The 16,728-nt window shown below is 52.3% G+C and overlaps 1 protein-coding gene and 2 long non-coding RNA genes across 4 annotated transcripts in view; 2 read left to right on the top strand and 1 right to left on the bottom strand.

Annotated features, from left to right (window-relative positions):
- Window positions 1-709: 709 nt before the first annotated feature.
- LOC131494654 (uncharacterized) lies at window positions 710-11,424 on the bottom strand. 2 transcript variants are annotated; one of them, XR_009253530.1, is made up of 6 exons: window positions 10,827-11,417; window positions 9,375-9,471; window positions 7,149-7,244; window positions 6,554-6,706; window positions 1,261-1,417; window positions 710-1,056 (listed from the first exon to the last, which is right to left on the bottom strand). It is a non-coding gene; the product is annotated as an uncharacterized LOC131494654 (long non-coding RNA). The 2 variants fall into 2 exon arrangements; XR_009253529.1 differs by lacking the exons at window positions 710-1,056; window positions 1,261-1,417; window positions 7,149-7,244 and having other exon boundaries at window positions 6,596-6,706; window positions 10,827-11,424.
- LOC131494653 (uncharacterized) lies at window positions 4,854-6,413 on the top strand. Its single transcript, XR_009253528.1, has 2 exons — window positions 4,854-5,037; window positions 6,117-6,413. It is a non-coding gene; the product is annotated as an uncharacterized LOC131494653 (long non-coding RNA).
- A 739-nt stretch (window positions 11,425-12,163) lies between the features above and the next one.
- KCNQ3 (potassium voltage-gated channel subfamily Q member 3) overlaps window positions 12,164-16,728 on the top strand; it is a 308,991-nt gene continuing 304,426 nt past the window's right edge. Inside the window, exon 1 of the mRNA XM_058699100.1 lies at window positions 12,164-12,621. Coding sequence (XP_058555083.1) covers window positions 12,239-12,621 — 383 coding nt within the window. The 5' untranslated portion in view covers window positions 12,164-12,238. The remainder of the gene's footprint in view (window positions 12,622-16,728) is intronic.

The following is a 16,728-nucleotide window of genomic DNA, read 5'->3' as shown; positions in this document are numbered from 1 at the left end:
AAGACCTTGGGAGGACCAACTTTTGGCCTGAATAAAAAAACTATCTGTGCCAAACCCTCACTTTACAGATGAAGATACTGAGGCTTGGATAGGCTGCTTAGCTTCTCCAAGTTGCTCAATGAATCGATGACCGAAACTGTATGAGAACCCTGGAGTGTCAGTCAGCTAATGCTTTGTAACAACTGCTGAGGTTCATTCTAATGTTACAGACCTAACTCTCATGCACGTAAGATGAATATATGTCAAAGATTTTTTTTTTTTACACAACTCATTAAGTAATGAGAGTGATTGATGTTGAGACCAGCTCAAAGGAGATTTTCAAGAACAGAGGGATATACAGTCAAGAACGCTGCAATGAATTCCCTAAAAGATGCACAGCAGGTTACCATTCAAAAGACCATAAAACATAAGGTTTGGGGTTATCTTTTCTATAGCGCACAAAACCATTGCATCTCTCCAGCACAAAACCCATTTGCATTGCTATCAGTTTTCTCTGAGTTAACTTTTGTCCCTAAGGAGTGGTAAAATAGCATCCTCCATAGATAGTCAGCCAAAGGTGCAGATATCTATAGGTCAGAAGATCCCCAGAGGGCTTTCAGTGCTCTACCAAAAGGGCTCTAAAGAATCTCTTTTGCTGATTTCTAACTTTCCCGATATAGAAAACCAAAGAAATTTCAATAGCTTTCAATCATAAGCATTTATTCATCCATCACAGGTCAGGAGGCAGAGGCAGTGGGAGGGCTCTGCTCCCCTCCGTCTCATTCTGGGGGCCCAGGCCGGAGGGGGCAGCGGCTGTCTGGAGCACGTTCTTGTCAGAGTGGGGGCCAGGGCTCCCAAAGAAGCACAACCACGTGATGTGTCTTAAGGCCTCACCTGGGAAATGGTACATTTTTACTTCCGCCCATATTCCACTAGCCAAAGCAGGTGACAGGAACCAGCCCAACATTAGTGGGAAGTACGGTGCTCCCATGGCTGTGGGGGATGGATATGTGCTGAGCAGTGATAAGCATGTCGAGTTGTGCGAAGACTTGCAAAAACCATGTGGACACAGAGGCACTATGTAAACATACAGGAGCAAGCGGGTTTTAAGTGTAGAGATCAGTTGTGACCACCGGCCCCACCCCCCTTTCCAGAAGTGAAAGAAAGTAGGGTTGGCCAGCCGAAGGTTAAGTTTGGAAATGAGCTCGCTCTGATGCTTGCTTTCGTGACATAATCTTCTAATACTGGCCGGGCTTTCGTGGAGATATTTTACACGCTCACCTGCACTGTCAAATGGGTGCTGGCCGCTGAAAGTCAGTTGAGGAACATGTTTCTTAAGTAGGGGGATGTCTAGCTCTTAAGTCTGCAGAACTGTGCCTGGGGCGGATACAGAATGCCACGATACTCGTGGCCACGAGAGGGGGTTTTCCTGGAAGAACTTTGAGAAATATTTGAAGTTAGAAGAAGGCAACAGCTGTAATAGGGCACTTGCAACGAATACATGGTATATAATATTTAATGAATTCATTTTTTTAAAGTTCATTTATTTATTTTGAGGCAGAGAGAGCATGAGCAGGGGTGGGGCAGCGAAAGAGAGAGAGAGAGAGAGAGAGAGAGAGAGAGAGAGAGAATCCCAAGTGGGCTCGAACTGTCAGTGCAGAGCCCGACGCAGGGCTCGAACCCACAAATCATGAGATCATGACCTGAGCCCAAATCAAGGGTCGGACGTTGGACTGACTGAGTCACTCAGGCGACCTTTCATAAATTACTTTAATGTGTTGCTCTATTTTTCAACGCTTTTTTTTTTTTATTTTATTTTTTATTTTTTTTATTTTTGGGACAGAGAGAGACAGAGCATGAACGGGGGAGGGGCAGAGAGAGAGGGAGACACAGAATCGGAAACAGGCTCCAGGCTCCGAGCCATCAGCCCAGAGCCTGACGCGGGGCTCGAACTCACGGACCGCGAGATCGTGACCTGGCTGAAGTCGGACGCTTAACCGACTGCGCCAACCAGGCGCCCCTGTGTTGCTCTATTTTTAAGTTTGTCAGAAATAACTAGCAGAAAAAACACCTCATGGCCAACAACCAAAGATGAAGTTGGGGTGTCATCCACGGGGAAGCCTGAGACCAGGGTGGGACTCGCAGAATCACAGAACCTGGAACTTCTTCCTAGAGCAGGGCTGCGTCCAAGTGCGGCCTCGATGAAGCCGAGGAGATGGGGAACAGGCTGGGGGAGCACGGTTTCCCCAGAAGTGGGGGCCCAAAGTCTCTTCCTCTTAATTCCATTTTTCTTCCTCTTCCTCCTCACCTGGTCCCGGGCCCGCTGGCTGCTACCATTTAGGAATTGCTCCCCCTGGTGTCAGGTGCTGTGCACTACACTTCACAGAAGCCCCACGGCTTTATGCCACCTGCCGAGTCAAACCCTGGCTGGAACTTCCACCCGTGAAGTCCGCGTGAGGCGGTTTCAGAAAATTTACAAACGAGCACCCACTTCAAAGGGAGCCTTAAGTCAATACACTAGGCTGCTCTGCCTTTGAGGAAGAAGGCTGAGATGTTCTTTGCGTCTTTGCCTTCATCTATTTGTAGCATCAAAGGAAAAGTCAAAACGATGAAATTCTACCTAACATGATGTTGTGCAAATATTACATGAGCTCATCTTTCTGTGACCTCATGAGGAAGTTATTATGGCCATAATACTTAATATGTATGTCATACAGAGATAATAGAAATGGAAAATCAGGTTCAAAGAGATTAATGACAGGTCAGACGGCAAGAATAACGTAGCCCCCAAATCTACCTGTAATGCAACATTAAGCCCTCTGGGTTAGAGTGAGTTTCAAACCTCACCACCACCGGGTGAGGAAAATAGAGCTCTTAAGTTTGCAGAACCGTGCCTGGGGCGGATAGAGAATGACATCTCCATTTTCCGGAAGGGGAAACTGAGTCTGAGAGATCCGACTTGCCTTCCCCGAGGCCGCTTAGCCAGTGTGCCAGTGTCGGGACCAAAACCTAGATCCTCCGACGTTTAACCCTGTGTTATCACTGCCTTCTTCTGAAACACCGGAATGATAGTCTTTTGTGAGTTTCACGTTCCCTGAGGAAAATTTTGTCTCGTCGTGAAGACCTTTCCAATAATAGGGACACCACCTTCTGGGCATTAAAGAAAATTCTAGGTCTGGGTTTTTGCTTAGCCACTGCTCTTTGATTTACATAGATTCCACATATATCCCTACAGTTAATATTCGGACAACCCGCATACGTTCTCTTTTTTTCATTAAAAATTTTTTAAATGTTTATTTATTTTTGAGAGAGAGAGAGACAGAGTGTGAGTGGGGAAAGGGGCAGAGAGAGAGGGAGACACAGGATCCGAAACAGGCTCCAGGCTCCGAGCTGTAAGCACAGAGCCCGACGCGGGGCTCGAACTCACGGACCGCGAGATCATGACCTGAGCCAGAGTCGGACGCTTAACCCGCTGAGCTGCCCAGGCGCCCCAACGCACATTCTTAAAGGTGCATTTGTGCGGAACCTACATCATTGGACGGTGGTGGGAACTGAATGAGGTGGAAAAGGAAAGGTGCTTGGCACGGGGCCCGCCACAGAGCAGGCGCTCGGCAGGTGGTTGGGGTGCCGGTTACACGGCCGTGGGATTCCTGGGAAGGCAACTGGCTGGAGATCTTCAAGCAGAGACCAAAGAATGCGGCTACAGATTGGAACTGATTAACATTTTATAGGCCGGGGTCACGATCCCTTAGTGGAATGTGAAGTCCTTGGAGTGGGTTCATGTTACCGCCGAATTGTGTTGTCTGGCCCCCCCCCCCCCCCCCGCCCTGCCCACCAAGTTCGTTGGTTGACTCTCTAACCTCCGGTGCTTCAAGACGTGACTGTCTTTGGAGACAGGGCTTTTAAAGAGGTGCATAGGTTAACAGAGGCGGCTAGGGTGGCCCTCATCCAATCTGAGTGGTGTCCCTGAAGAGGAGAGTTGGACGAATAGATGCCAGGGTGTACACACACAGGAAAGAACCACGTGAAGCCGGTCGAGATGCAAGCCAAGGAGAGCGGCCACGGAAGAAACCAGCCCTGCCTGGCACTTGGTGTTGGACTTCCAACGTCCAGGGTGGTGAGAACGTAATTTTCTGCTGCTTAAGTCCCCCAGCCTGTGGCGTTTTGTGACGGCAGTGCTGGCAAGGTCATACAGGCTGTGACATCAGTGTTTCATAAAATGCGGAATAGCAAATATCACAGGGTATCATCGCATCAGGATAGCACTGTTTCGGTTATTTCTACGTCGATCGTATTACGTGGGCTGGGCTGTGATATAAAATGCGTCACCAAAGACGGAACAGCACCGGACTTGACACCCCAAACTTCTCTCCTAATTTGGATATCATATTAATTATTATTATTATAATGAACATGTTCGTATTCACAGTATGTCAGTTAGTATGTATTAAGTGCCTCTAAGTGCCAAAGGTTTATAAATGTGAACTCCCCTACTCTGGAAACATCCCTTCGAGGTAATTATTATTCCTATTTTACCGGTGAGGCTGAGACTTGGTTATTTAAACTGTCCAGGGTCAAACACCAAGCATTTTTTAGAGCCATGATTCTTGCCCAAAGCAGGCTATCTCAAAATAGGCTTTCCCTATTCAGCATCATTGTGCAGCTACCCATGATCCTCTGCCCAGTTACTTAGCACCCAGGCATCAGCTTCCCCTCTGCAAAGAATTCAGTGATGGAAATTAGGAAGACCTTGGACTTAATAGGCTCTGTGCATGCGATTGGCTAAGGGTACAATGGGCCTTTGATGATTGCGGTAAGAACACAGAGCGCGTCTCCAGTTGGCATGGAGCTTTTCTTCTTGTCGCTAAGGTAAACGGAGCATCGTGATGTCTGTGGGGGCGGGTAATGAGGCACAAAGGTCTGGTCCATCAGGACTGGAAGGAGGTGAGAAAATGGCCCTGACACTCCTTGTCTGAAGACACTGTGAATAGAGTCTTTGCCCACAGTATCCGGCCCTCCTGTGCAAGCAGGCTCCCGGCCAGACGCTCTTGAAAGCAGGTACATGGGCTCATTAGCAGGGAAATGGCAGTGGGTAATCGGAATATGTAAATGGCATGGGCAAACAGGGTGTTTTAACAATCAAGACCTGGAGAGAAGGAGCTTAATTTGGTAGAGAGAAAGGAACAGACTGCCCAGGGAGCCAATTACTGGAGCCAGAGGCTAGATGCTCAGCTTAGGGAACCCACAGTCAGAGCACAGAGAGGCTGGGACACTGGGTGAATTTGTTTCCACCTCTAAAATGCCAAGTGACCCACGACCCTGCTTTTTTCCAGATACCAATTTGTGCGGACTCTCTTTCCTAAATCCCTCATCCTTCCCTCGTCTCAGGGATCTGCCAGCACTTTCCTTCCGGACCTCAGCATCTCAGCTGGGCACCACAGTAGTCCCGCAGCTGTTTTCATGGAAATCGTTTCTCCCACTCTCAATCTGTTCTCTACGGAATCATCAGAAAGCCCTTTCTGAAACCACCTGGGACACATCACTCCATCCTTAAAGCACCTCAAGGTCCCCAAATTCATAAGCCTGGCATGTAGGCAAGCCTGCCCCACGGGGCCCCTGCTCCATTCACACTTCCAGACATCTTGCCCTGGAAATTCCATGCATTGTCTTGACTTCCAGCCTTTGCATATGCTGAGCCTTCCGCCAGGAACAGCATTCTCAGACAGTACATCTCAGTAGCTAAAAGCACAGACTCCAGATAACCTTGGCCCCAACCCTGGGGCCATTAGCTCTTAGCCACGTGACCTTGAGCAGGGTACTTAAGCCCTCCAAGTGTCATTTCATCATGGTTAATACAGAGAACAATAACCGTGATTCCTACCTCATAACTTTGCTGCTAGGATAGATGAGATCATCCGTATAAAGCTTAGCCCAGTGTCAGGCACACAGTAAGCACTCAATTAATGTAAGTAACGATGATGATGGATAAACATGTACCATGAGTCAGGTCATCAAGATGTGATGATGATACAGAAATGAGTAAAATTGATTTGCATTGTTGATCTCATCTTTTCAACTAAATATGGAATTAGATACTCAATTTTCTTTTTTGTTTTTTTCCCTCCTGTTACCCACAGAGAGCCATTCATGAAACAGGAAATCAGTAAATGCCCACTGGAAGGATTAATGAATGAATTCATTAATGGATGAAGTGAATATCTTAACCCAATACAGGTTTCCCCCGCTACCTGCAAGGAGACCTTTCCTACCAAACCTTTCCTCAGCCCAAATGGCATAAAGCGAAGAAGCAATTAATATAGAATTTTTTTTTTAATAGCATTTCCAGACCCTGAGGAAAACCTCTCTTCGGCTTTTCTGATACCTTAGGACACATTTTGCTAACGGATGCACAAAATAAATGGAGATGAACCACAGATGTTCCCAGATACAGTTCAGCGCCCCGGCAGTTGGAAGGCGTGACGCTGAATGCAGTTCCCAGTGAAGGAGCTGGGTGGCACTACCTTCCCCACTGGGGAGGAGTGCTGTCTCTGAAATGGCTCAAGGCAGAGCATACCTTGAAAGCTGTCACTTTCTGCCTTTTTGTTGTTGCTGTTGCCGTTTTCGTAAAAGCGAAAGCCTTTTAAGATTTCTTTCGGTTAGTAAACACAGGTAGGTCTTTCGTAAAAGTCAAGCGGCATAACGTAAACTTTCGCAAAGCTGGGGATACCTGTATATTTAAAAGGAGAAGAAAAGAAATGATATTAAGAAACGCCCAAAATAAATGTAAAGGTGAATGTAAGACCTGCAAATACAAGGCAGGGAAAAGAAACGCTTTCTCCAATTGAGAACAATCTAAGCGAAGTCCTTTAATTATTGCCATCTGGAGTGAAGGTGAACGCCATTTGGCTTGGAGCTCATTCATTCGCCATCCCGCCTGGCTTGAGCTGCCTTCCACAGTCCTATGTCCAGACTCCTTTGAGTAATTTAGTAAATGTGCCCGGTACATCACGGGCTCTCGGTCTAGCTCAAAATGGAGTCTGAGGTAGGGAGCTTGGGAAATTATTCCACTTTATAGATAAGGAGACAGGCTGGGGTATGAGTCCAACAACTTGCCCAAGGCCACGAAGCTCAAAGTCACAGAGTCAGGGCTAGAATTCGAATCAGGGCACCGTAAGCTGCCCTCATCTTCTGGGTGCCTTTTGCCTTTCTCCTGATTCATTCCCAGAAAGCTTCCTCACCTGCAAGGGAGCGAGAGTTCATGCGCCCTAATGTACAATGAAATGACATCCAGGAAAAGGAAAACAAAGCAAAAACATGGAGCGAGGAAAGAGGACAGCACCTTTGATGATTTGCTGTGGTTGAGTTTTCAAGAGTAAAGAATACACAGAGGGAAGCCTTTGGCCTGGACTGTGACAACACCCAAAATTGGAGTTTGCCTGGTCTCCTCCGAAAAGGCAATGGGTGTCTGTCTCCTTAGGAGATGCAAAGACCTGTCTCACTGGCTCCTCCCAGAGGTAGATTTATAACCAGGTGCAGAGCAAGCATTTTGGGGACACTGTTACTCGGTTAGCAGCAGTTTTATGGAATCCTATGATGGTGAGGCATCCTTAAGCCCACAGATGGTGAAACCAGCAGAAGCATGATGGGCAGGAAAGACGATTTTGTATCCAGGAGATGTGTCTGTTCTACCGGAGACACTTCTTCCCCCAACCACGACTGGAAGGTCCAATGTAATCAATCTGCCACCGGGTGGCTGGCTGAACCATCGGAGAAGGTGCCATCCTGGAGGCTGAGCGTTGGTCCCCTCTGTTTGCGGATCAGGCAAAGTGCAGTAGTGTTGGCAATGGTCGCCCCCAGAATATTAACAGAGGGTACTTCTGGGCAACCAGACGACAAATTATGCTTGCTGCCTTTTTGCTGCTTGGTATGCCATACTTTCTCTACAACGACTAGGCATTTCTTGTGCAACAAATAATAGCAAATTTAAACGTGGTCTAAAACAGGGGCACCTGGGAGGCTCAGTCAGTTAAGGATCTGACTCTCGGTTTGGGCTCAGGTGATGCTCTCGGTTCATGGGATCGAGCCCCGCTTGGGGCTCTGTGCTGACAGTACGGAGCTTGCTCGAGATTCTCTCTCTCCCTCCCTCTCTGAAAATAAATAAGTTTAAACAAAAATGTTCTAAAACAGTCATTTCGTGTGTTTAGGGAACCGGGTGACAGGGTAGGCAGGGCCCCCGTTAGCTCGTGCCCGTGAACCTGAGATTCCGTCCTGCTCATTTGATTACAAAAATAGTCACTGGAATGTCATGTCTCCGTAAGCATGTTTCTGTCCATCTGGTCACTCGAGGCTGACAGCCCTGGGAAGCAGGACATACAGGGGGAGGAACCGAGGCTCAGAGAAGATCTTTTGACCTCTCTCTTCTTACACATTCCCAAGAAGTCTCCCTGTCTGCAGGAGAGGAGTTCATTGGCCCTAATGCACAAGATGAAGGCCAGGAAAAGCGAAAACAAAACCAAATCAAAGGCATAGGGGAGGGGTATCAGTTGGCAAATCTGAAGACTAGGAATTGGTCCGGTTTTCAAGGTCACACACTGAGGTCGTGCAGAACTGGGATGCAAAACAGCCAGCGGAATGCCTTGTTTGTACCATGGCCCCCAGCCTGCCTTTCTGGATTCTGTGTTCCTGAGCTCTGTCCTGGTAGCCACACCCAGTTGGTACCTGGGGCTTTCAGGGACTTTAAGCCTCAAAGAAGATTCCTTTCAATGGAATATAGTCATTTGATTTTGGTTAGCTGGAATCCGTGCTAGAGGCTGTTGAGATTACATAGTCCCCCAGACGACACTGTGAGTGCATCCTGTTTTTCGTGACGTTTCCAAACCTCCTACCTGAACAACACCGCACTGGATTATAAAACCATTGAGCAAATCAATTTCCAAACTACATGGCAGTTTCCCTATCACCGGATTTAAGTGGATCAGGGTTATGAATTTGATATTGACTTTACCTCATGCTTTATGGGAGGCATGAACACAGCCTCTGCACTTGATCTTAAAACATTAATATTTGACAGTCTGGGGCTCTCGTCAAAATAGAAGTGTCTTCATGGGCCCAAGGATCCAAATTGTGATTCTGAAAATCTGAACTTTCGACTAATTGCACCGTAACGACGTCTTCTTTCTACGGGGTCCTTGACTAGTCTCCTTTTGTGCTTATCTGGAGAGTCTTTGTGTTTTAAGTTCTGTCACAATGTTTTTGTCACCATGTTACTTAAGTCACAGTGAATACTAAGACTCTAAGAATAAAGACTTTCACATCGGTAAAAGGCAAAACCCAAAATCTCATACACAAACACACAGCAAATGCTTGTGAGCCAGGCATTGTTCTGGGGGCTTTACCTTCCGCATTCAGTACTCATCACTGGTTCACAAGCCTACAGCACACCAGACATCCTTCTAGGCTTCAAGGGTAGGACTCTTGAGGCCCCACTCCCGCCTGGTGAGATAATAGTGACCAAGTAAACAAAATGCAAACAGGATCCTTTTAGGCAGTGATAAAGGTAACAAAACAGGACGGGGTTGAGGGCAACTTCAGAGAAGGCAGGTGCTCCCACATGCAGACAGAACTCTTCCCTAGGCATCGGGATTGCACTGGGATGGGAAGCTGGTGCAGGCACTGGTGGGTCGGGGATGAGCACGGGTGGCTGAGCTTCCCTTTGGAGCGCCTCTCTCTTAGGCTCCTCCCTTTCTCTGCACTTTTCCTCCTTCCAGAGTTTCCACTGACTGGTTCCTGACCAGCCCCCGACTCCTTGCTGAGCATCGGTCTCTTCCTCAACGTGTGTGGGGGTCCCACTGCGCGCAGTCACATTTCCATCAGCCAGTCCACGCGGTCTACGCCAAGCCCGTCCCGCAGCCCAGTGACCCACGGATGATCGTTCTCAGTCGGGTTGTGGCTCTTATTTTCCATTAGGTTTCCATATGAGAGTCACTTTCTGGGCAAACTCTTCTGTGGCATTAAGCGGTTTATTTGTTTGTGCCAATACAACACTGTTGAATGATTTCAGCCTGTGTACAGTTTAACTCCTTTCTTAAAGCTACCCTTATTGGTTCCGAGATTTCTAAGGTTCTCCCCTCTGGCATTCATTGATACAGATCCTCTACCTTCTTTCCTTCTGCCCGCACTCACACTTCCTCTCCCCTCCCCACCCCTCCCCCTGCTCACCTCCTCCCCTCTCCTTTCCCCACCCCTTCCCCACCTCCACCCCTCTCCCTCCCACCCCCTGCTCACCCCCTCCCCTCTCCACCCTCCCCCACTTCCTCCTCATCCCCTCCCTGTCCCCTACCCATCTTTTCTCTCCATACCTGTCCCCTCCCCCATCCCCTCTCCTCCTGGCTCCTCCCCTTCTCTCTCTTTTTCTCCTTGGCAAACTCTCTCAGGCAATCCAGAGCTGGCAGTCCTTTGCAGGCCTTCTGATGGCTCTTCTCTTATGCACTAGGGATAGCTCCTTGACTTGGCCTTGCTCTCGGCTCCTCCCCCCCTCCCCACCCTGTCCAAGCCAGCCAGGGAGCCTGGAGAGAGTGGGAAGGCAAGGAGGCACCAGGTACCAGGAATGAAACCGGTGGCCCTGTGGGAGGGAGTGAGCGGGGAGTTATGTTCGAAGTGCTGGACCCTCACTGTCCTCTGCCGGTGACTTCACAAGATCTAGTCCCCGCCCAACAGTGGCCTCACCTCCCTCTGCTCTCCCCTGCACTCACTGGGCTCCAGCCACACCTAGGCACTTGGGGTTCTGCTGCCTGGGAGGCTCTTCCTGACATTTCCTTAGTTGCCCCTGATTGCCACTTGGGTCTCACCTCAAAATGTCACCTCACAATGAGGCCTTCCAGGACCAGCCAATGTAAGGAAGCTTCCCACTTCTGGCACAGCAGGCTAATTTGTTTCCTCATAGCACTGGCCGCTACTGGAAATCACCCTATGTTTGTTTTCTGGTACTGTCTTCCACCTTTCTAGAATGCACTCTTGGAGCGCAGGGATCTGCTGTGTCCCGGTGGGAGAACATGGCCCCTCTCAGTGGAAGCTCCCTCCCTTGGGGTTTAGTAACTGAATGAATGAACAAGAGACTCGGGCAAGAGAGGGAATGCCTTGCTGGAGCTGGAGCCCACGTTAGGAGCCAAGCCAATTCCACGAGTTCTCTCTCTTCAACCCTCTGCTCCACCGAGCGGTCAAGGGCCAAGGGCCAAGGGAGGTGAGGGCAGCACTAGCCACCATGAACCCGAAACCAAACAGGGCGCCGCCCAGGGTCGGTGGGCTCGCGCCGCGCTGGGCCTCGGCCAACCCAGCAACTTGGATGTTACTTCCAAAGCCAAACGGCAGGACTGGGAGGCGAAAGGAAAACGTAAAGCTGCCGAGGCCGCAGGCCGACCGACGAATCCCCCCGCCCCACGCCCGGCACCCCGGGCCCGCCTCCCCTTCCCCTCTTGGCCCCCGCGCCCCGCCCCGGGGAAAGCCCCAACGCCCCGCGGAGCGCGGGCAGCCCCGCGCGGGCGACCGCAGCGCAGACGGGCCCGCAGGGCCCGCAGGACGCGCAGGGGTGGGGGGCGGCGGGAGGGGGAGGCGGGGCCCCGCGGGGGCCTCCCGCCGCGACGGGGCGGGACAATGGGGCCCCACCCCGGCGAGGGAGGGAGGGGGGGGCGCGGCATGCGCTCGGCCCGCGGCGCGCTGGCTCGCGGCGGCGGCTGCGGGGCTGAGGCTGGAGCGGGCGGGGAGGGGCGCGGCGGGGGGAGCGCGGGGGAGGGCGGAGGCGGCGGCGGCGCGTGTGGCTGGCGGGCGGGCGGGCGGTTGGCACCGGGCTTGTAAATAAACTGCGATGCTGTCTCGGGCTCGCCGGCCCGGGTGCCGCCGCCGCCGCCGCCGCCCCGGAGCGCCGGTGCCAGGCTCCCGCCGCCGCGCGCCCTAGCGCCTCCGCGCCAGCCTCGCGCGCCCTCGCCCGCTGCCCGCAGTGCCCGGCCCGCGCCCCTCGGGGTCCCGCGGCTGACCCGCGCGGGATGTGACCCCCTTCCCGCCGCCCGGCCTCCCCAGCCCCCCGGGGGGCCCGCCGTCGCTTGCTTTTGGAGGGGGGGGGGGTGGGTGGGGAGCGGCGCGCGGATCATGGCATTGGAGTTCCCGGGCTTGCAGCCGCCGCCGCCGCCTCATCCACGCACCCCGAGCGCCCCTTCTTCCCGGAGCAGCAGCGGAGAAGGCGAAGCGGCCGGCGGGGGCGAGGCAGATGGGGCTCAAGGCGCGCAGGGCGGCGGGGGCGGCTGGCGGCGGCGGCGACGGGGGCGGCGGCGGCGGGGCCGCTAACCCGGCCGGAGGGGACGCGGCGGCGGCCGGCGACGAGGAGCGGAAAGTGGGGCTGGCGCCCGGCGACGTGGAGCAAGTCACCTTGGCGCTCGGGGCCGGAGCCGACAAAGACGGGACCCTGCTGCTGGAGGGCGGCGGCCGCGACGAGGGGCTGCGGAGGACCCCGCAGGGCATCGGGCTCCTGGCCAAGACCCCCCTGAGCCGCCCGGTCAAGAGGAACAACGCCAAGTACCGACGCATCCAAACTTTGATCTACGACGCCCTCGAGAGACCGCGGGGCTGGGCGCTGCTCTACCACGCGCTCGTGTGAGTACCCAGCCGCTAGGCGGCGCAGGTTGGGCCCGGGGCGGGGGCCGGAGCCGAGAGGGCTCCGGGGCTTCAAAGCCCAGGGGCGCCCGTCTGCCGAGGGGGAACACCGGTCTGTCCTCGGTGTTTCTCCGCTGTGCGTGCCCGTGTGTCTGTGAGCCACTCTCTGGGTGTTGGACACCAGGGCTTGAAAGATGCAAGCGTGATTACCCAGCTAATTTGGAGATTGGATTGGCGTGTCTGTGGGCGCGCGGGTGCGCATTTATGGCACCTTGTCCGGATGTTGGTATCGAAGCTTAAAAGAATGATGTGGTTTTTCCAATTAACGTGGAGGTTGAACAGCATAAAGCGGATCCTCCCCTATGCTCTGTTTCTGTTTGGGGTGGGTCCCTTCTCCTGGGATCGCTACGGAGTTTAGATGATGCATCTTGGAGTTGGGGATGGGAGTGGAACACTGCCCATAGTGGGGTGTGTGTGTGTGTGTGTGTGTGTGCGCGCGTGTGCGTGCGTGTGCATGAGCGCGGGTATCAGTTGCTTGCTTGTGCTGCCCTTCCTAGGGCTCCATCCTGGTATAGAACCTGGTGTTGCTCTAACTGGGAGCTGGGACTGGTCAAAATGCGTGTCTTTGGGTTATTTTTACGGAAGTTAATGAACACGAGAGTGAGAATACGGGAGAATGAGAATATCTCAGGATCGAACCTGGAGAGCTGGGGCTTAACGGTGCCAAGAGATGAGGGCCGCAATTTATTTTGGCTGAATACCTGCATGATTTGGTCCTGATATTCCCTCCACCTCAGCTGCTGCCCCTAGCCTGGCCTTGGCTGGACAGGGGTGCGGGCCACGTGAAGGGGCCTGGGCTGGAGGTTTGACCCGAGGCACCCTTCCCCTAGACAGAGCCTCCTTGCTAGTCAGGATGAAAATGCGTTGCCGGAGAAGGAAGATGGAACTCCCTTCTGCACCTGACACTTGGGACAGAAAATCTTATACTTGGGGAGGGAGACAGGATGTAAATGGTGACGTTCCACCCAAGAGAGGAAATCAGAACTGTCGGCACACCCCAGGGCTGGCAGGGCATTTCCAGTTACCCCTTGCCTCCTGTCTGTGGCTTAGTCATTCTGATGGCTGCTTCTTGGGAAGCTGTACGTTACCAGCATTTTCGCGGAGAATTGGTCATAAGTTTGGCCCCTCCTGTGCCTTCAGTGGTGGATATTCCTCTGTGTCCTCCTGCATTTGACCCATGACGGATGTGGTCCCAGGGAGTTCAGGGAGCCTTGGAGTTGCTGCCTGCCAATCATCCTTGGTTGAATTGCTTTTCCAGATTTGGCCACCAGGTGGGGGCGTCTGCACAGGACCTCAGACTTGGCAACAGGTTTCTTTGGAGGGGTTGCAGAAGCCTGGAGAGGATGCCTCCCTGAAACTGGCAGGAGGGAGGGGGGCATCCGGCCAGGAGGAGCTGGCAGGAGGGAGGGGGGGGGGGCATCCGGCCAGGAACATGAATTTTGGATGGTCCAGACTCCAGCATCCACTTCTGCATGAATTTGCAGGTGTTAGTGGCTGGAGAGAAGGGTTACCAGAATCTTCTACTTGCTTTCTTTAGATGGTAAAAAGCGATTGAAAATACATTCATTTCTGTTTCTAGCACTGTATTTAGTTAAACTGAACTGAAGGGGGTTCAGTTAAATTGGCTAATTAGTTAAATTAATACTGGAATGTGATAACGAAAAAAGGCACTACAATGATTTGAATGCACACAAACATACCTACCCAGACCCGACCTGCCTTTTGCATGTAAGTGGTGCTCACCATTTATTGGCTGACTTCCAACCCTGGGGTCCCACGGCAGCTTGTGGGGTACCTCTTTCTTTCTTCTCCTCCCACTATTCTCAGCTAGCACCCCTGCACTGCCTTATTCAGCCTGGAGGAGGCATAGCTAAGGCCTGTTACTGACGGAGTCTTGGTTTTATCCTTCTTTCAAATTATTCCATCACACGGAAGCAGGTTTGAGACTGCCATAGCCTGTAGCCTCAGTTTCCCCGAGAGGGCCAGGAAAATCTGAGAGTGTGGGATGAGGAAGAGGTGAATGCCCAACCAGATGCTTTCAGACATGCAGATCATTTATTTCATTGAACTCTCTCTAGGATCTTGTGAGGTGGGAATTACTATCTACGCTTTATAGATGAGAGTAAGAATACTTCAATGGGACCACTTGTCCAGGATCACACAGCTACTGCTTTGGATGCTCACATCTGAATGCAGTGAATCAACTCCTGTTTTGGGAGCCTGGATCCCAGTTCTGACCCTCTGCCAACAATTTGGGGGCTCTGGGTATTTCACTAGGCATCCCTAGTGCCCCTCACCCCATTGGTAACACAGGGCTCTTAGGAACGCCTCTGCCCTCACTTGCTGGCTCCCGGCTGGCAATGGCTAGAAATGGAATTTGGAATCAAAATGGGCTAGTCAGAACCCAGGAAGCACAGTGGCAGGAGAACGTGGAGGGGGGCTAAGGTGCTGGTGGGAATGCAGGTTCTGATGGACCGGGAATCGCATACCTAGTTAGTGGGTGCATCGTACGCCCCTCCTCCAGCTCAGAAGGAAGTGCAGTCAAGTGAACAAATTGAACTTTTCATTGATGATTCAGGGTTTTGCAAGGCACTGAAATTCGTGCTCCGAAGCATCCATTATCCTGTTCTGGGCTGTAGCTAATGGCATGAGGGGGGCCAGGAAATTGGGCTGACCACGGGTTCACACGCTAGCACAAGCTTTTCTTTATATTTCAAATGAACCAGTTCTGTGAGATGTACTTCCCTCCCTTCTGTCCTAAATAGAGACGATACAGCAGATGCGGAAACCAAAGACCCTCACCCCCAGTCTTCTCCCTTTGCCTTAAATGACCATCCCTGTTTTCTCCTGGCTACTCACTTTCACCCTTGGCCCAGCTCTGGTGTCGTTTTCCTCCGGGAAGCTTTCGGCTGACCCGGCCGTCCCCACCCCACGTTGAGCTAGAATCGCCCTCCTCTGCAGTGCCCCCAGCTTTTGCTCGTCTCTGCCGTTGAACTGAGAGCTACTCGAGAGTTGGGCCGTGGCGTTCTCTGGCTTCGTTCTCAGTTTCCCGCGGGCTGCGGGGTCCGTGGTGGTTACTCGGTGAGCATTTAGTGTACGGGTGAGTGGAAGAATACTCTCGGGTGAACCCAAACTGTGCTCTGTGCGGCTTTCCTGCTGTCACCACCATTGTCACCACAACACATAGGCACAGTCAACATTATAGGACGTTAGTGATAAGAATAGCTCACAGGAGTCTTAAAATGGACTGAGGGGAGGAGGGGGAAAGGGTGGGAGACCAGGCTTTGACCCCAGTGTGGCCCGTGCCTTCTCTGCATCCCAAGCCTGGAAAGGATTCTGCTGTTGCAGAGAAAGTGCTGGACTTGGAGCTCCCGTCCGGACTGACTGAAGTGTCTGTGACTTCGCAGGACCTGCACGTTGGGGATGACGACACGCTGCTGTCATCTGAGTGAAATTAGCCCAACGTCAGGCCCTCAGGATTCATTGGTTGATTATGAATAAGGTCTCCCTAAAAGCACATACCGGGGCGCCCGGGTGGCTCAGTCGGTTAAGCGTCCAACTTCAGCTCAGGTCATGATGTCGCGGTCCGTGGGTTCAAGCCCCGCGTCGGGCTCTGTGCCGACAGCTCGGAACCTGGAGCCTGTTTCCGATTCTGTGTCTTCCCCTCTCTCCGCCCCTCCCCCGCTCACACTCTGTCTCTGAAAAATTAATAAGCCTTAAAAAAAAAAAAAAAAAAGCACACACCACTGTTTGTTCTGGCACCTTCCGGGGACTCCCCCTTTCTAGCCTGTCAGTATAGAGATGCTGGCTTCATCTTGCTGGATTGACACTGCACTCGCTTCCTGCTGCCCTCGCCACACCCTGCAGCCAGCCGGGTGTGATCACTCGCTCACCCGTTGACAGAGCAAGGGCAAATGGTCACAAGCAATACCCGCTGTTTGCATTCCCCAGCCCTAACCTCACCCTAACCCTAACCTTAACCCTGAGGTGGGCTGAGCCCCGGGACATCATGAGAGGTGGGGCCTGAGGACCCAGCAGCTGCTCTGG

This window comes from Neofelis nebulosa, chromosome 14 (genome assembly GCF_028018385.1).
Source record: "Neofelis nebulosa isolate mNeoNeb1 chromosome 14, mNeoNeb1.pri, whole genome shotgun sequence".
NCBI classification, from domain to species: Eukaryota; Metazoa; Chordata; class Mammalia; order Carnivora; family Felidae; genus Neofelis; species Neofelis nebulosa.
This window is presented reverse-complemented; position numbering and strand designations above follow the sequence as displayed.